General features: G+C 38.3%; 1 protein-coding gene across 1 annotated transcript; it reads left to right on the forward strand.

The window, feature by feature from the left end:
• The first annotated feature begins 14,940 nt into the window (after window positions 1–14,940).
• On the forward strand, window positions 14,941–18,711 carry PCDHB2 (protocadherin beta 2). The gene has a single exon (XM_059174826.1). It carries the CDS (start codon window positions 15,137–15,139, stop codon window positions 17,528–17,530), a length of 2,394 nt encoding a protein of 797 aa, XP_059030809.1. The 5' UTR covers window positions 14,941–15,136; the 3' UTR covers window positions 17,531–18,711.
• Window positions 18,712–20,442: the final 1,731 nt, after the last annotated feature.

The raw sequence follows: 20,442 nt of genomic DNA on the forward strand, positions 1-20,442 counted from the left end.
ATGTATAGTATTATTGCTTCACTATGTTGTACACCTGAGAGTAATATAGCATGGTATGTTAACTATTCTGAAATTAAAATTAAAAATTTAATACACAATGAATCACTGAACACTACATCAAAAACTAATGATGTACTGTATTTTCACTAACTGAATATAATAAAAAATTTAATAATTTTTTAAGAAGAAAGTCTTAATAAAGAAATAAAAAATATGAATAAGAACCAAATGGAAATTTTAGAACTGGAGATACACAGTAGCCCAAATATAAAGTTTAGTGGATAGGCTGAACAGTAGAAGGGAGGAAAGAGACAAAAGAATCAGAAATAAAGAGCAATCAAAATTACCTAATCTGAACAAGAAAGAAAATATACTGAAAAATAAATGCACAGAGCTTCAGAGATATATGGGAAAATAATAAAAGATATAATATTTGTGTCATTGGTGTCCTAATAGGAAAGGAGAAGGAAGATAGGGGTACTCAAAGAGACAGATTGAAAACCTACTCAAATTTGGCAAAAGATATAAATGTGGATATTTAAAAAGCTGAGCAAACTTCAAACAGGAAAAACCTAAAGAAATCTACATCAAACTTCTGAAAATTAAGACAAAAAGTCTTGAAAGCAGCTAGAGAAAAATGACACATTACCTATAGGGGGAAGATAATTTGAATTATAGGGGATTTTTCATCAGAAATAATAGAGGCTAGAAGCAAGTAATACAATGTTTTTAGTGACTGAAAGAAAAGAACTGTCAACCCAGTATCCCATACCATTAAAATATCCTTCAGGAATAAGACATCAAGACATTCTCAGATTAAGGAAAACTAAAAGACTCTGTCATCAGCAGATTGACCCTAAAAGAATGGCTAAGACAAGTTCCTCAAACAGACAGGAAATAATTTGAAAAGGAAACTTGAAATATCAGGAAGGAATAACAAGCACCGTGAGTTTTTAAAAAATGGGTGAACACAATAGACTTTCTTCTCCTCTTGGGTCTTCTAAATTATGTTTAAACAAAAATGATAATACTGCCCGATGTGGTTCTGAACATATATAGAGGGAATAAACAAGACAATATTATAAACAAGATAGAGAGTAAAGACACAGAGGGGAGGTAAGATCTTTATACTGCATTCAAACAGGTGAAATGATGACACCAGTAGACTGTGAGAAGTTATCTATGTATAATACTTAGAAGCAACTGCTAAAAAGCCTTATAAAGCAATATACTCAGAAACACTATAGATAAAATCAAAATTTTAAAAGTGGTCAAGTAACCTACAGAAAGCTAGAGAAAAGGAAAACAGAAACAAAAAACAGAAAACAAAAAATAATTGGGGCGCCTGGGTGGCTCAGTGGGTTAAGCCTCTGCCTTCAGCTCAGGTCATGATCTCAGAGTCCTGGGATCGAGCCCCACATCGGGCTCTCTGCTCAGCAGGGAGCCTGCTTCCTCCTCTATCTCTGCCTGCCTCTCTGCCTACTTGTGATCTCTGTCTGTCAAATAAATAAATAAAATCTTTAAAAAAAATAAAATGGCAGGGTTTCCTTGGTGGCTCAGTTGGTGAGGCATCTGACTCTTAATTTTGGCTCAGGTTATGATCTCAGGGTCCTGAGATTGAGCCCATATTGGGTTCTGTGCTCAGCCAGGAATCTGCTTGAAATTCTCTCTCCTTCTTCCTCTGCCCCTCCCCCTGCTTACATGTGCATGCACTCTCTCAAATAAATAAATAAATCTTTAAAAAAATAAAATGGCAGACTTAAGCCCTAGTTTATGAATAATTACACTAAGTGTAAAAAAATCAAAGTACACCAATTAAAGACAAGTTGGCAAAATGAACTAAAAAACATTTCAGTATATCTATCTGTAATAAATTCACTTCAAATATAACAGTACAGGCTAGTTGAAAGTAAAAGGATGGGAAAAGATAAACCATAAATATCTTAATAAAAGAAAGCAGGTATGGCCATATTAATACCTGAGATTTCAGAGAAAGAGAATTACCAGAGGCAGAAAGGAACATAATAGAGTGATAAGAAAGTCAGTTCATTAAGAAGACATACAGATCCTAAAAAACAAAAAAAGAAGACGACATAGGGATCCTAAATATACATGTATGAAACAACAGAACTGCAAAATATGTGAACCAAAAACTGATAGAACTGAAAGGAGAAAAAGACAAATTCACACCTGTAGTTTGGAGACCTCGACACCTCTCTCAACCATTGACAAGAAGAAGCAGACAAACTCAGCAAGAATTCAACAATAGGGGTGCCTGGGTGGCTCAGTGGGTTGAGCCTCTGCCTTCAGCTCAGGTCATGATTTCAAGGTCCTGGATCACGCCCCGCATCAAGCCCACATTGGGCTCTCTGCTTAGTAGGGAGGCTGCTTCCCTCTCCCCTTCTGCCTGCCTCTCTGCCTATTTGTGATCTCTTTGTCAAATAAATAAAATCTTTAAAAAAAAAACAAGAAATTTAACAATATCATCAGGTAGTAGGATCCAACAGACATTTATAGAATGCTTGATCAAAAAGAACAGAGTTTATATTCTTTCTGAGTGCTCACAGAACATATACCAAGCTAGATTATATCCTGGCCATAAAACAATCATCAGCAAATTTAAAGTAATTAAAATGATACAGAAATTGCTCTGCAACCACAATAAAAGCAAACTAGAAATTGGTAATAGACAAGATGAAAATCTCCAAAACACTTCAACCCTAAATAATACACATTTAAATTATGTATGTGTCAAGGAAGAAGTGTAAAGGGAAATTTAAAAAAGCATTGAAAGGAAAGGACCCTAATCAATAAAATCATGGGAAAAGGGAAAGATCACAACTAATACTAAGAAAATAGAAGCAAAATTACTAGAAATTATTGCTAGCAACTGTATGCCAACAAATTAAACAATCTGGAGGAAATGGATGCATTTCTGGAAACTTTTAAACTACCAAGACTGAAAAAGGAAGAAATAGACAATCTGAACAGACCAATAACCAGCAAGGAAATTGAAGCGGTAATCAAAAAACAAGAGTCCAGAGCCAAATGGCTTCCCAGGGGAATTCTACCAAACATTTGGAGAAGAAAAAGTACCTATTCTACTGAAGCTGTTTCAAAAAATAGAAATGGAAGGAAAACTTCCAAACTCGTTCTATGAGGCCAGCATTACCCTGATCCCAAAACCAAGGACTCCATCAAAAAGAGAATTACAAACCAGTATCCCTGATAAACACTGATGCCAAAACACTCAGCAAAATCCTAGCCAATAGAATGTAATAGTACCTTAAAAGGATTATTACCATGACCAGGTAGGATTCATTCCTGGGATGGAAGGGTGGTTCAAAATTTGGAAATCAATCAACATGATAGAGCACATTGCTGAAGGAAAGACAAGAACCATGTGACCCTCTCAATTGATGCAAAAAAAGCATTTGACAAAATACAGCATCCTTTCCTGATTAAAACTCTTCAAAGTATAGGCATAGAGGGTAATACCTCAATATCATAAAAGCTATCTATGAAAAGCCCACAGTGAATATCATTCTCAACGGGAAAAACTAAGAGCTTTTCCCTTAAGGTCAGGAATGCAACAGAGATGCCCACTGTCACCATTAGTGTTCAACATTGTACTAGAAGTCCTAACCCCAGCAATCAGACAACAAAAAGAAAAGACATTTAAATTGGCAAAGAAGCCAAACTCTATCTTTTCGCAGATGACATGATACTTTGTGTGGAAAACCCAAAAGACTCCACCCCAAAATTATTAGAACTTATACAGGTATTCAACAATGTGGTAGGATACAAAATCAGTGCACAGAAATCAGTTGCATTTCTATATACTAACAATGTAACTGAAGAAAGAGAAATTAAGGAATCAATTTCTTATCAATCAGGAATCGACAATAGCACCAAAAACCATAAGATACCTAGCAATAAACCTAACCAAGGAGGTAAAGGATCTATACTCTAGAAACTACAGAACACTTATGAAAGACACTGAGGAAGACACAAAGCAATGGAAAACCATTCCATGCTCAAGGATTAGAAGAATAAACATTGTGAAAATGTCTATGCTACCCAGAACAATCTACACATCCAATGCAATCCCTATCAAAATACCATCAACATTTTTCACAGAGCTGAAACAAACAATCCTAAAATTTGTATGGAACCAGAAAAGACCCCTAATGACCAGAGGAATGTTGAAAAAGAAAACTAAAACTAGGGCATCACAATGCCTGACTTCAAGCTATATTACAAAGCTGTGATCATCAAGACATCATGGTATTGGCACAAAAACAGACACATAGATCAGTGGAACCAAATAGAGAGCCCTGAAATGGATCCTCAACTCTATGGTCAACTAATCTTTGACCAATCAGAAAAGAATATCCAATGGAAAGGAGACAGTCTCTTCAATAAATGATGCTGGGAATATTGGAAGCCACATACAGAAGAATGAAACAGGACCATTCTCTTACACCATACACAAAGATAAACAAACTCAAAATTGATGAAAGACCTCAGTGTGAGACAGGAATCCATCAAAATCCTAGAGGAGAACACAGGCAGTAACCTCTTTGACACTGGCCACAGCAACTTCTTGCAAGAAATGTCTCTCAAGGCAAGAAAAGCAAAAACAAAAATGAACTTTTGGGACTTTATCAAGATAAAAAGCTTCTGCACAACAAAGGAAATAGTCAACAAAACTAGGAGGCAACCCACAGAATGGGAGAAGATATTTGCAAATGACATTACAGATAAAGAGCTGGTATCGATGATCTATAAAGAACTTACCAAACTCAGGGGCACCTGGGTGGCTCAGTGGGTTAAGCCTCTGTCTTTGGCTCAGGTCATGATCTCAGGGTCCTGGGATTGAGTCCTGCGTCAGGCTCTCTGCTCAGCGGGGAACCTGCTTCCCCCCCTCTCTGCTTGTCTCTCTGCCTACATGTGATCTCAATCTCTCAAATAAATAAATAAATAAAATCTTAAAACATATTTTTAAAAAAGCTTACCAAACTCAACACCCAAAAACAAATGATCCAGTCAAGAAATGGGCAGAAGATATGAACAGACACTTCTCCAAGGAAGACATCCAAATGGACAACAGACATATGAAAAAATGCTCCACATCACTTGCCATCAGGGAAATTAAAATCAAAATCACATTGAGATACCACCTTACACCAGTTAGAATGGCCAAAATTAACAATACAGGAAACAACAAATGTTGGAGAGGATATGAAGAAGGGGGAACCCTCTTACACTGTTGGTGGAAATGCAAGTTGGTACAGCTACTCTGGAAAACAGTATGGTGGTTCCTCAAGACATTAAAAATAGAGCTACCGTACAATGCAGCAATTGCACTACTGGGTATTTACCCCAAAGATACAGATATAGTGAAAAGAAGGGACATATGCACCCCAATGTTCATAGCAGCAATGTCCACAATAGCCAAACTCTGGAAAGAGTGAAGATGCCCTTCAACAGATGAACGGATAAAGAAGATGTGGTCCATATATACAATGGAATATTAGTCATCAAAAAGGATAAATACCTACCATTTGCATCAACATGGGTGGAACTGTAGGGTATTATGCTAAGTGAAATAAGTCAAGCAGAGAAAATTATCATATGATTTCACTCCTATATGGAATATAAGAAATAGGGCAGAGGACAATAGGGGATGGGAAGGAAAACTAAATGGGAAGAAATCAGAATGGGAGACAAACCATGAGAGACTCTTGACTCCAGGAAACAAACAGGGGTGCGGATGGTGGGAGAATGGAGGATGGGGTAACTGGGTGATGGGCATTAAGGGGGCACATAATGTGATGAGCACTGGGTGTTATACACAGCTAATGAATCAATGAACATTATATCAAAAACTAATGATGTACTATAAGTTGTCTCACTGAATTTGAATAAGAAATAATTTCTCAAAAAACACAAACTACCATAGCTCACCCAATATGAAATGGGTAGTTTGAATAGCCCTGAAAGTATTAAGAAAATTGAATTTGTAATTTAAAAATCTCTCTCTACTCCCCATACCCTCCATCCAAGTCTGATTAAAATAACTGGAAGGAATTTTTTTTATGCCTCACATATTAACCATTTTTTTTTTGTTCAGTAAGAACATTTAAGATCTGCTTTCATAGAAATTTTCAAATATATAATACAATATTGTTAACTGTAGTTACCATGCCATAAGATCCCCCCAGAACTTATCCTATAACTGGAAGTTTATATCCTCTGACCAACATTTCCTCATTTCTCTCAGTCCCATCCCTTGCCAACCACCATTCTATTATGATTCTATGACTTTGGCTTTTTTAGATTCCATGAACAAGTGAGAACCTACATTATTTGTCTTTCTCTGTTGGAATTAATTCACTTAGCCTAATGCCCCTGGCCCATCCATGTTTTCATAAGTGGCAGGAACATCTTCATTTTTATGGCTTAATAATACTCCCATATATTATATATTCTCATATATATATATATATATATAATATTTTCTTTACCCTTCCATCAGTTGATGATGCTTACTGTTTTTTTCCATGTCTTGGGTTTTTGTGAATAATGCTTCAGTGAACATGGAAGTGCAGATATCTCTTTGAGACAGTTTTATTTCCTTCAAATATATGCCCATTAGTAGAATTGCAAGATCATACGGTAGTTCTATTTTCATTTTTTAAAGATTTATTTATTTATTATTTGAGAAAGAGAGCAAGAGAGAGAGTGCTTGAGTGAGTGGGGAAAGGAGAAGAGGGAGAGAAAGAATCTCAAGCAGACTCCCGAATAAGCGAAGAGCCGGACCTGGGGCTGGATCTCATGACCCTGAGATCATGATCTGAGCTGAAATCAAGAGTTGTACACAACTGATTGAGCCACCCAGACACCCCTATTTTCTTTCCTTTTCTTTCTTTCTTTCTTTCTTTCTTTCTTTCTTTCTTTCTTTCTTTCTTTCTTTCTTCTTTTAGGAATGTCTATACTATTTTCCACAGTGGCAGTAGCAATGTACATTCCCACCAACAGTGCAAATGGGTTTCTTTTTGGAAGTCATTCAGGCTTACATTTGTTTGAAGGGGTAAACAGGACTATTGATAAGTTCCTGTTTTCATAGTATTACCACTAATAATTATTAGCATTTATGAAACACTGTGATGTTCCAAGCACTAGGCTGAACATTTCATAAGCACTGTTTCACTGGGGTGACTGAATGACTCAGTCTGTAGAGCATGAAATTCTTGATCTTGGGGTCTTGAGTTTAAGGCCCAGGTTGGGCATAGAGGTTACTTTAAAAAAATTCCCTTGTAAGTACTGTTGCACTAGGTTCTCACAACTTCATGAAGTATATAACATTATTATATCCACTTTTTTCACATGAGGAAACTGATGTTTGAGGGGATTAGGTGATTCTCTTAAAATATATGAAGTAGTAGAATAAAATATATGAAGTAGTAGAGGCAGGATTTTAATATTAATCCTTTGACTATAAAAGCCCATACTCTTAATCACCACATTAAAAGATGGCGTTTTTACACAACAAACTACTCACACATGCACGTACACAACCTGCAGAACTCTCTTTTAAATTGAGTATTAGTTTATGTGTACCAGATCAAATTGGATACAAGGGTTCATCCCTAGCCTTTCAGTGGTCATCCACGCCACTTCATGAAAGGCCCTGTGCTGTTATCTGAAAGACTGCATTGCATTTCACATAAGCCATGACCTTCCCATCTTTTCAGAGAATCTCATTTCTTGCAAAATCACAAGTACTTCATCTGCAGTAGAAAATAATTTCAATGGGTTTGTGTTTAAGCTGATACCATAAAATGCAGCTAGCTCAACTAGTTAAAAACTTCACCTCCTTTCCTGATATCTCATTTCTGTTCTTACTTAAATTTCCCTTTTGAGTGGTCGCCATGCCTGTGAAGATCTCTATCTTAGCACTTACCTCCTGTATCATAATTGTCTCTTTATCTGTGTCCCCCTTCCAGGCTGTAACTTCCTGGGGTGTAGGCACCAGGCTTTACTCAATTTTTATATCCCCAATACATTTTGCAGGACTTGAATATAATCCCAAACAAACACCTGCTGATGAATTAATAAATTCATCAGGTGCGTGGCCAAATGGGTGACCTGTCTGAAAGGGCAGAAATCCAGTTCAAGTTACTCTCAAATCGTACAGCTGTGATAATATGATAAAACAATTGGTAATTAGAAATAGAATAAAACCGTACACTATTAATTGTTTCTTTCCACACTGGTTAAACCAAAAATCGGAGAAGTGATATGAAGAAATTGTGTAAGAACTGTGCCACTAGAAGACGTGACGATGACGATTTTGACAGTTTCTGCCGGAAAGCGCTGTACACACCAAGTTTTCCGTTTGGACGCCTGGTGGTGCTACAGGCTAAAAAGTAGGAGGAGGAGCCTGGCATTTCCGCAGACTCCATCTTCGAAAAGACGACATCTGAAAGGTACTGGGGATGGACGCGGCTTGGGAAACGTGGGCTGCAAGCTCAGATTTCAGACTTGCCTTCAAATGAATGAAGACAAGGCAGAAGTTGACGTTATTCCTCTTACACGACTTCCCAATTCTTCTTTTATTAAAGACAACGCACTCAGAGGATGTGCAGGAAACTGTGCGAGAGAGAAAGCTGGCAGAAAAGGCGAGTGTTGAATTTTCCTTTTCTTCCGGGGCGTATTGCCGGCGGCCCAGGAAAAGGAAGGCGGCTGTTAGTGGCCGAACGTCCCGGAGATTTGGCGCTGGCTGCGGGAAAGGAAGCATCTGTGCACCTGTGGGAGGACACATGGGAGCAGAGTGGTTTCCAAAGAGATCCAAGAATATTTTAGATCCTCCCAAAGAAGAGCCTTTTCTCCCAAACAGGAAACCAGACCTGTAGGAGCTCTGCATTTCCAAACCTGTAAACTTCTTTTTTGGTTTTCTGGGCAAAAGGTACGAGTCTAGAATGTTCTCTCTTTGAGAAATTCTTCTGAAAGTTGCAGAATGTGCACCGCAGACATGCATGAGATTTAGGTGAATTTTCTGTCATTGGAAACTACACCATCAGTTCAATTTCCATTCTCACAGTAAAGTGCGATGCAATAGTGGGATAAGTAATTTGCTCATTCGTGGGGGAAAACTCGCTGGATGAAGAACAACCCAAGGTAAGTTTAACTGTTACAGAAAGGGGTGGTAGTAATCAGCACTAGTTTGGGACCTCCTAGGTCCGAATGCTGACAACCAGTGAAAACCCTTGAGAGGCATGCCCTCCGTAACCTGGTTGTCAGAAGTCTCTGCTGAAGATGTGGTCTTCATAAATCATTAAGAAACTGCTCGCTGAATTCTCCAGGCTCACTAAATCCCTGAGCCTCTGGAAAGTACTCGCCAAACATTTTAATTACTGCTGATACTTGTGCATTATAAATATGCACTGCAGGAAATTTACCAGGCCATTTCAGGACTACAGGGCAAATACTCAGGAAATTCACAACAGAAATACTGTTAGAAATTTTTTCCCTGTGAATGATGTTGGATGACACTCCTGTTGGATGACAATTCCATAGAATTGGTCATGTTGACACTTGTCTGCTCATCCTAAAAAACTTCCAGAAACAGACTTCACCTCTTTAAGGATCATCATCTAAAACACTCTGGACTAAAAAGAAAATATCTTGGTCTTTCCTTACAGACTTTTTTCCCCATAAATGTTAAAAATATTCCCTACTCTGCCAAACTAATGCAGAACAGAGAGAAGAGAGATGCGTGCTTGTGACATCACTTTATCTTCAATGAAATTAAGTTCTTTGGAGCTGAAAATAAGACATTAATTAGGTAGACACAGCTATCTTTTCTTCTGAAGCATAGTGACGCTAATTTAGAATCAGCAAGTACTGATGACTTAGCTGTTTTTATCTTTTTATTTACTTCACAAAGGTCTTGGTTTAGAAGCAGTAGCCTCTTTATTAAGTACAGAAAAAGAGTGCATTGTTTCCTCCACAGGCCTAATTTCATCTTTCACAAAGGTAAGTTAGCCCTAAAACTTTGTATAGACTATGCTGGGAGGTATCCCAATGCTTGACAAGGAAACTCATCCCAATCTATCCATAAAATGATAATCTTCAAGAGGGAAGTCTTCCCAGTGGAGGCCAGCATGTGTATTTTGTCATTTTTTGCTTTCCTTGATATTTCATAGGTGATGGCCCATAAATTGTGGGAGTCTACTTTTCAGCCAGACTGCTGTCCATCTCCTAAATTCAAATAACTATTTGATTACCAATATGTAGTTTTTACTTATTTGATATTCATTTTATTTTGATGACACTGAGACAAAATCAAATACAGATATAAAATCACAGGGGAAAAGTGATTGATAGAAATAAATGTTTCATTATTTAAGGGGTAATCCACTGAGTTGCTGTGTAGCTTATTTATTATTATGCTAAATTTGTATTTATTCATTTTTGCTAAGTTTTCTTATTAATAACAAAAATAATGCATTTTTAGCAATTAATAGCTCAGCATCTCCAATACATTAAAAGGAAGTGCCATTTAATATGGAGTGGCAGAACACTCCCATCTTTTCTTTGCATCAATGTTTAATACTCTCCAATACAGTTTAGAATTATCAAAGGCAGAGGATACAAAAGCATGATATGCCTCAGTGAAATCTAATTGTTGATTTTTAATGTATATATAATAGCTGCTGAAAAAATAAAATACACATTATCCAACACACTGGATAATAAGCATATTATGTAAATACAAAATAATTGATATTTCCATTTACCTTTCTAAAAAAATTTTTCTATTTTTCTGGAGAATTTGAAAAACTAAGAGAGGCCTAATAATGACACTGAAGGCTTAGATGGTAGAGCAGCCCAATTGCAGATACTGTACTGTATGGTCCATATTACACTATCCTGACTTTGAGAGTTGTATTGGAAGCCTGAGACTGTGGTGGTATAAATAATAGAAAGAAATATTAGTGTGATAAATTTGATTTATCACAAATTGGATTGTGCAAAGCCATGTTTGCTAAGAAGTTAGAAGGAATAAGGGAATACTTAAAGCCCAACCTAAGGCAAACTTACTCTGTTTACTCTATTTTACTTAGCATATACCATTGAGGAAACTGAACTGCTGTCGAATTCTATTCCAAATGCACTGTAGAGTGGTTCCTTCATTGCTAATTTCACAGATATTTTGGGCCTGAGAGTGGGGAAGCTATTGATGGTAGTTGCTATCTGGGGGCAGCGAGTGAATATGAGGGGGTAAGTAATATTTCTAAAGATAAAAGACAGCATTCTCAAACCAACAGATTCAGGATTTGCTACTAAATGGAAATTGGGGTGCACCTGGGTGGCTCAGTGGGTTAAGCATCCAACTCTTGATTTTGGCACAGGTCATGATCTGGGGGTCATGAGATTGAGCTCGGTATTGGGCTCTGCCCTGGGCATCGAGCCTGCTTAAGCTATCTAAGTAAATACATAAATAGAAATTGGATCCAGAGTTGGTATACAGATTGAGACATAGATGCTGAATTTGTAGTTGCTAAAGTAAAATCCTTTGCATTTTTCTGAGTTGAGATTCACAGATATAACTAATTCACCAGTGTTCTTGGACTTGAGAATATTGCCAGAAATCCAATAGAGCATTCATGTAGCAACCAAAGTCCATAAAGATGGCAGGACTTGGATATAAACAATAGTATTCATAAGTATACCTTGAATGCCGATTCCCATGTCTACTCTTGACAACTGCCAGAACAATGGTCGCAGGAAATATCCAAAACTGGAATGGCAGATTTCTCAGCGAAAAGAAATAGATTGAGTTTAATTTAAGAATAACAGTATTGGATGGTCACTACTGTTGGCCAGATCAAAGTCTGCACTGGTCTTCATCAGAAAAGTTGCTCGTTGTCAGTTATTTTGCCCAGCTGTATTATAAATTATTATTAATAATACAGATATATTATTAATTAATAATTATTTATTTATTAATAATACAGATAATATTATTAATCCCAGAAGTCTTCCCTCCCTGGCTGCCACATTGTTTGTCAGAGATTTGGATATAAGTAAGATATAACAGAGAAATATCTTTAAGGTTTTTCTGGGCTACTAAAGACTTAATGAAAACTTCTAATGAAGCATAGATATTGGTTTTTAAAAACCCACTAATAAAACCCATAGATTCTAAAGCAATATTGAAGAACAGTGTTTATTCCAAGATCAATCATCATGATAGATTTTCTGGAAAATATACTGTCCTGATGTAAAAAAACAAAACAAAACAAAAAAAAACAACCAGTCTATCCCTGGGGCACCTGGCTGCCTCAGTTGGTTAAGCATCCAACTCTTGCCAGTACCAGGCAAGATACTTATTTCACAAAGCTCAAGTAAACAGGATTTCAAAGTAAAGGTCACTCAAGCAGGGGAAATGAAGAAGCTACTTTCTTTCCCCAGAACAAATATGCAACTAATGGTTTGGAAACTTGCATAAAAATCTTGATAGATTATGGAAGAACTTAGTTGTTTGTATCCTTAATAGAGTCAAAAGCAAAGTAAGTGTTACAACAGGCCCACAGTTTCCACCTTACGTGCCAGAACACTCCCTATGAAATGAGTTTAATCTTTTGGGATTACTGTGATATTAATATAACTATAGTCATGAAAATAATAATATCAAAATACAAGTAGGCATTTATTTTCTAAATGTTAAGAAAAGGGATCTGTGGTTGCCTGGTATTTTTTTTTACCCAACTGCAGAAAATAAATGGGATATCTAAAAAACGTTATACCATTATGACAATTTTTTGGAAATTACAGGGGATAGAGGAACAGGTTAAATGATACCACAAGGAAATAATCAAACAAATTCAGAATGTAGAGCATCTTACAAGACAACAGGTCTGGATACTTTAAAGAATTCAGTATCATAAAAGGGGACTGTTCCAGAATAAATAGATTCAACACCTAATACAATCCTGAAACTTGGTTTAAAAATGAATTTTCTAAGACATTATTTATAATAAGTGGTTAAAAAGTATGTTTGTAAAAGGATCTCAGGAGTACATATGAGTCCTTATCAAAATTGAATAAAACTGAGAAAGAATAATGGAAAAATAATGAGATTTAATGGGGACTGGATTTCAGATAATATCATGGAATCATTGTTAATTTTGTTAAGTGTGCTGGTGGGATCATGATTATGTAGGATAATGTCCTTAGACTTAGGAGATGTCTTCTGAAATATTTAGAGGTGAAGTGCAGGTATTTGTATGTAGAATTAAAATGTAAAAATATACAGATAGAACAAATATGGTAAATATGGTAAAAAAAAATAAGTTTCAAATTTGGATAGAGGGTAGAAGTATGTTTAATTATTTTAACTTTTCTATATATTAGAAACATTTCTCAATACAAATATTGAACTTTTTTATCAGAATGAGAGAAAGAGTACAAGTGGGGAAGAGGGGCAAAGGAAGAGAGAGAGAGAGAGAAACTTAAGCAGGCTTAAGTTCCATCGAGGATGGAACCTGATGTGGGTCTGGATCTCACAACCCTAAGATTATGACTTGAACATAAATCAAGAGGCAAGAGGCACTGAACCAACTGAGCCACTCAGGTTTCCCCAAATATTTAGTTAAATAGACTTAATTTTTTAGAGCAGTTTTGGGTTTTACAGAAAATTGAGCAGATAGTACAAGAGTTCCCTAGTATTAACACCTTGCATTAGTGTGGTACATTTATTATAATTAATTAACCAATATTGATCCATTATTATTAAATAGAGTCTGTAGTTTATGTTAGAGTTTATTCTTTGTGTTCTATGGGTTTTGACAAACACATACTGCTATGTATCTACCATTGCAGTATCATAGAGAAACAATACCTCCCAGATATCCTGTGTTTTACCTCTTAATTCACCTCCTCCTTCCATCTGGCAACTACTAATCTTCTTAATTTATCTTTTGCCTTTTCCAGAATGTCATGTAGTTGCAAGTGATTGAGTATGTGCCTTTTCAGACTGGTTTCTTTCACTAAGCAATATGCATTTAAATGCATATTTTCTGGGTTGAAAACTCACTTCTTTTTTCAAATATTTTAAATACAAAAAGATAGAAATTTTAAACACCTAACAACAAATTGCAACATACATATCTTGTTTGGTACCCGATTTAACAAAGCATCTCTAAGAAGATATTTTAAAAAGATAATTGGGGAAAATTCAATACTTGATATTTGCTATTATGAAATTATTACCATTGCTAGATGTGATAACTGATTTGAGGCTATGTTAAAAGTGCCCTTATCTGTTAGAAAATAAAATAAAAACGTTGATACATTCACATGAAGAAATTTTCCAACTATTTTTGGAGATTTTTGTGTGGCCCAAATGTGTCAAATTTTAGGGAAATGTTAAGAGAGAGTAGTGCAAGAGAGATACAGAAGTAAGAACAATATTTCACATCCATGAGAAAGTTATTTGAATACTGAGCTTTCCCTGAGTTTGTATAGTTTTCTGTTTCTCTTGAGCATGAAGATGGTAACCTAGCCACCACCGAGACGCACACATACCCAACCTCTATAAATAAAAACAGGAACTTGCCTACTCAAAGCCTTCTTTCATCCTGGGACTGAAGTTACTCCCTTTCAGTTTCTCAAGTTGTTTTCCAATTTTAAAAAATGCCCCTTCGATCTGTGAGAAAACTGGAATGGAAATGCCATGGTCACTATGGGTGCAATGAAAAAGTCTTTGGAAATACAGATAAAAGGTTGAGACACTACATGAAAATACTCCATTTAGATTGGCCTCTGTCTGAAAGGAGTAGGATGTTAATGTTTTGGATAAAATAAACACTCGGAAAGGACGCGGGGTGGCGCTGCAGCGTTAAAAGTAGAACGAAGAGAGAAAGCTGCCAGCCGGCGCTCCTTAACCCAGATGCTATGCTAAAGAAACAAGCCGGAAGGGGAGGCTTTCTAAGGTGTTTCCATCGGGAAATCGGGGCCCTAGGCGTCTCCACTTATGACAGTACCCGCAAGATACTAGGTGATAGAGTCCGCCACGACGCGAGCTGAGACTGGGTCAAGTTTGCTGGGAGACCAGAAAGCGATGGAGGCCGGAGAGGGAAAAGAACGCTTTCTGAGACAAAGGCAAGTCTTGATATTCTTTGTTTTGCTGGGCATAGCTCAGGCTGCTTCTGAGCCTAAGCACTACTCAGTGGCTGAGGAAACGGAGAGTGGCTCTTTTGTGGCCAATTTGTTAAAAGACCTGGGGCTGGAGGTAAATGAGCTAGCTGCACGGGGGGCTCGAGTCATTTCCAAAGGGAAAAAAACGCGTTTGCATTTTGATAGGCAGACCGGGGATTTGTTGTTAAATGAGAAATTGGACCGGGAGGAACTGTGCGGCCTTGCCGAGCCATGCGTGCTACCTTTCCAGGTGTTACTTGAAAATCCCTTGCAGTTTTTTCAGGCTGAGCTACGGATTAGGGATATAAATGATCATTCCCCGGTGTTCCTAGATAAAGAAATAATTTTGAAAATTTCAGAAAGTGTCACTCCCGGAACTACTTTTCTGATAGAACGTGCCCAGGATTTAGATGTAGGAAGCAACAGTCTCCAAAGTTACACAGTCAGCCCCAATTCCCATTTCCATCTTAAATTACAAGACAGTCCTGACGGCATATTACCACAGCTGGTACTGGACAAAGCTCTGGATCGCGAGGAACAGGCTGAGATCAGGTTAACTCTCACAGCACTGGATGGCGGGACTCCACCCAGGACAGGCACTGCCTTGGTTCGCATCGAAGTCTTAGACATCAATGATAATGCCCCCGAGTTTGCAAAGCAGTTTTATAAGGTGCAGGTTCAGGAAAACAGCCCCATTGGATTCCCCGTTGCCATAGTCTCTGCTAGCGATTTGGACATTGGGACCTATGGAGAAATATCTTACGTATTTTCCCAAGCCTCTGAAGATATCCGCAAAACTTTTCAAATAAATGCAAAGTCAGGAGAACTCTTTTTAACACAGAAACTGGATTTCGAATCCACTCAGACTTACACATTAAATGTTCAGGCTACAGACGGTGGAGGACTTTCTGGAAGTTGCGTGGTGTTTGTCCAAGTGATGGATTTGAATGACAACCCTCCGGAACTGACTATGTCAACATTTATCGATCACATCCCAGAAAACTTGGAGGAGACCATAATTGCTGTATTCAGGGTTTCAGATCCTGACTCTGGAGACAATGGAAGAATGGTTTGCTCCATTCCAGATGATCTCCCTTTCTTCCTTAAACCTTCTGTTGAGAATTTTTATACCCTAGTGACAAACACAGCTCTGGACCGAGAGACAAGAGCAGAGTACAACATCACCATCACCGTCACCGACCTGGGGACCCCCAGGCTGAAAACCCAGCACAACCTCACGGTGACCGTGTCCGACGTCAACGACAACGCCCCGACCTTCAGCCAGACGACCTACACCCTGCGCGTCCGCGAGAACAACAGCCCCGCCCTGCACATCGGCAGCGTGAGCGCCACCGACAGAGACTCGGGCGCCAACGCCCAGGTCACCTACTCGCTGCTGCCGCCCCACGACCCGCAGCTGCCGCTGGGCTCGCTGGTGTCCATCAACGCGGACAACGGGCAGCTGTTCGCGCTCAGGTCGCTGGATTTCGAGGCGCTGCAGGCGTTCGAGTTCCGCGTGGGCGCGGCCGACCGCGGCTCGCCGGCGCTCAGCAGCCAGGCGCTGGTGCGCGTGCTGGTGGCGGACGCCAACGACAACGCGCCGTTCGTGCTGTACCCGCTGCAGAACGGCTCGGCGCCCTGCACCGAGCTGGTGCCGCGGGCGGCCGAGGCGGGCTACCTGGTGGCCAAGGTGGTGGCGGTGGACGGCGACTCGGGCCAGAACGCCTGGCTGTCGTACCAGCTGCTCAAGGCCACGGAGCCCGGGCTGTTCGGCGTGTGGGCGCACAACGGCGAGGTGCGCACGGCGCGGCCGCTGAGCGAGCGCGACGCCGTCAAGCACAGGCTGCTGGTGCTGGTCCGGGACCACGGCGAGCCGCCGCTGTCGGCCAGCGTCACGCTGCACGTGCTGCTGGTGGACGGCTTCTCGCAGCCCTACCTGCCGCTGCCGGACGCGGCGGCGGCCGAGGCCCGCGCCGACCCGCTCACCGTCTACCTGGTGGTGGCCTTGGCGTCCGTGTCGTCGCTCTTCCTGTTCTCGGTGCTGGTGTTCGTGGCGGTGCGGCTGTGCAGGAGGAGGCGGGCGGCGTCGGGGGGCGGCTGCTCGGTGCCCGAGGGTCCGTTTCCGGGCCACCTGGTGGACGTCAGCGGCGCGGGGACCCTGTCCCACAGCTACCAGTATGAGGTGTGTCTGACGGGAGGCACAGGAGCCAATGAATTCAAGTTCCTCAAGCCAATTCTTCCCAGTTTCCTTGCTCTGGGTGAGGAGAGGATTAGTGAAGCAAGCCCCAGTTTCAGGGATAATTTTGAATTCAATTAAGTATAATAAGGGTCTACTGAGCCTAGTCTCAGTTAATTTGTGGGAAGTTCTTTTTTACTGCCTTGTCCATTTGGGTTCTTTTTATTTGGTAAGCAGCTATCCTGTTCCAACTTAGTGCATGTTACTGGTGTTTTTAAATGTGTTCACTTGTGCTTTAAGGAATGCAAATTTCCTTTGTTTTCTTTTTGTTGATTAGTCTCACTGTAACTTAATTCAACTTAAAGTGTGAAGGTAAATTTTTGTGTTTTCGGAAATCTTTAATTTTTAAGTTAGAGCACCTTTTCCCAAACTCACCTTCCACAGTTCCTAGGTGATTTTGCAGAACTTAAAATTTTAAACATTTTTAAATGTTTGCAATCGCTACATAACCTTATTCTTTTTCCAACCCAGTATATTTGTGTTTGTATATTCTTTTAGACTAGTATAACTTTTATTCTGTTAATTCATATTGACTAAAACCATTAATATATGCATATTTATTAATAACAAAGCAACCTACCACACTTTTCTAAATATGTACTTCCTTAAAGTGTCCATAAATGAAGATTATGATTCCTTAGAGATTGTGACAACCTTGGCTGCTGGATTCTACAAACCATTCACATCAAAAGTGCTTGGTCAACCACTAATATTCTCAAATTAGCTACATAAATAGCATGTTCGGTTGTTTTCAAAGCCATGCAATTCTTCATGCTATTGAAGTTTTTTTCTTTAGGGCGTCTGGGTGGCTCAGTGGCTTAAAGCCTCTGCCTTGGTCTCAGGTCATGATCCCAGGGTCCTGGCATCCAGCTCCACATCTGGCTCTCAGCTGAGCAGGGAGCCTGCTTCCTCCTCTCTCTCTGCCTGTCTCTCTGCCTACTTGTGATCTTTGTCTATCAAATAAATAAATAAAATCTTTTAAAAAATAAAATATATTTTTTTTTCTTTAAACCTTTGCTCATTTTGGTTCCCCTTAAAAGTTACCAGTTTTAGCAATTACAAACCATCTGTTAACTTTGAGCACATCCTTACAATCGAAAAGATATTAGGAAATAAATATTTGTCCTTGACTAAATTTTAGAAACTTCAAATGTAGTTTGGCATTGCATTTTTTCAAAAAATTTGGAGCATTTATGATTCCATTGGAAATAATCCTGTGTGGAAAAGATTTATCTTATTCTGGCTATATATATATATATATATATATATATATTTTTTTTTTTTTTGCACTAACTATTTTGGTCTTTCCCTTTTCAGTTCCCTAGGCTTTTCAAAGCCTTTTTTTTCTTTTTAGGGTCTTGAATATGTTTGTCAATAACTCCCCATTTACTGTATGATTAGCTCAGTAATTGAATGATTATAGGTTCTCAATAAAAGTTTTGAATAAGTGATTGAAAGAAAAGTGTCTTTATTTCATCTTGTGATATTTTGATATTTAAAGACACTGAAATACTCATAAAACAAAGTTTCGCTAGAATTAAATGCTCTATGATGTATAAGGAATTACATATATAATTTTTGGTTATTAATTGAACTGATCACTGTTACTGACAGATTATGCAGTTATCAGTCCCTCTTTCCTTCAATATATTTTTCCTTTCTCTCTTCCTAATTTGAGCTTCCTCTCCTGCCTTCTAGCTTAAGGAAGGCAGGAGAGGAATGGGGAAATTGTGTTTTGATTTTATAGTTTCAATTTCCTTGTATAATTCCTAAATGATTCATTTATTTCTTGCAGTTCAATTTCAGATCTATACATTAAAACACATGTTTAGCTATTAATGTTCTTCAGCCTATATTTAAATTCTTGTGTTATTTTATGTTTATTTGCATGAGCTATACCATTAAAATTACAATATGAATTTTAAAGTCGTCCTTTTGAGATTAGCAGTGTGGAGCACTGCTGATACTTAGTAGGATCTTGGGTAAATCACATAATTTCAGTTCCCCCAAAATGCTAATAGCTATTTCTATAGCTTGAAATTATGATCAAGTAAGGTACTACAAAGATACAGAAGTATAATTGCTGTTACTTATAGTATTACTAGTAGTAAGAGTAATCCTAATAGGTGACCCTCCATGTTACATTCCTGATAATTATGAAGATGCTAAGCCAACCTCTTGATATTTGAGTTATTTCACGTTTCCGCCTAAAACCTTGAAATATCTTCCTTTTATTCTTAGAATAAAATCCAAGCATCTGTTATTTGCCCACAGTTTATTTCTCCATCATTCTATTCTCACTTACTCTTGAGACAGGAAGTTTTGGGTACACTGTCCTTTTATTATCTAGAATAGCTATACTATACTGTTGCAGGCCTTTACATATCAGTTTCTCATATATGTTTTCTTCCCATTTTAGTCTTAGTCTGTAAGACTTAGCCTGTAAGACAAACATCTTACCCTTCATCTTCCAGATTAAGTGGCACAACTTTGATGAAACTTTTTCACCAACCACCCATTAAGTCAGGTCCTCCTACTGCATGCTTTCAGTGCATTCAGTACATTTCCTATATAGCACTTTTTACAGTTTGTTTGAACATATATTTAAAGTCTGTTCACCCCATTAGATGGAAAACTACAAGATATACACGATTTGCCTTGTTACCACTATATGCCTAACTTTTACAAACTCAACGTATTTCCACAGATAAAACAGTTATACAGATGAAACAGTTAATATAGTTTACATAGATGAAACCAGCAATTGTAAAATTACTGCGAAATAAGAAGAGGAGAAATATCTGTGTTCCTTGAGTGATTGTGAAGATTTGAAAGGAACTGAGCATTTTGGGCCTCTGACTATGACATGACCTATTATAATTTTCATAGCATTTTTTCCTGATTATAAATGTAACTCATTCATGGACACTTTACAAAATCTGGAAAATAAGAGAAAAATGCAAGTAGGATATGATGCATATCATCATTTAGAA

The sequence above is a fragment of the Mustela lutreola genome, chromosome 5, assembly GCF_030435805.1.
Source record: "Mustela lutreola isolate mMusLut2 chromosome 5, mMusLut2.pri, whole genome shotgun sequence".
Classification (NCBI taxonomy): Eukaryota; Metazoa; Chordata; class Mammalia; order Carnivora; family Mustelidae; genus Mustela; species Mustela lutreola.

Excerpts from the sequence above, each read along its gene's own strand:
- PCDHB2 (XM_059174826.1), top strand. The coding sequence starts at position 15,137 with ATGGAGGCCGGAGAGGGAAAAGAACGCTTTCTGAGACAAAGGCAAGTC.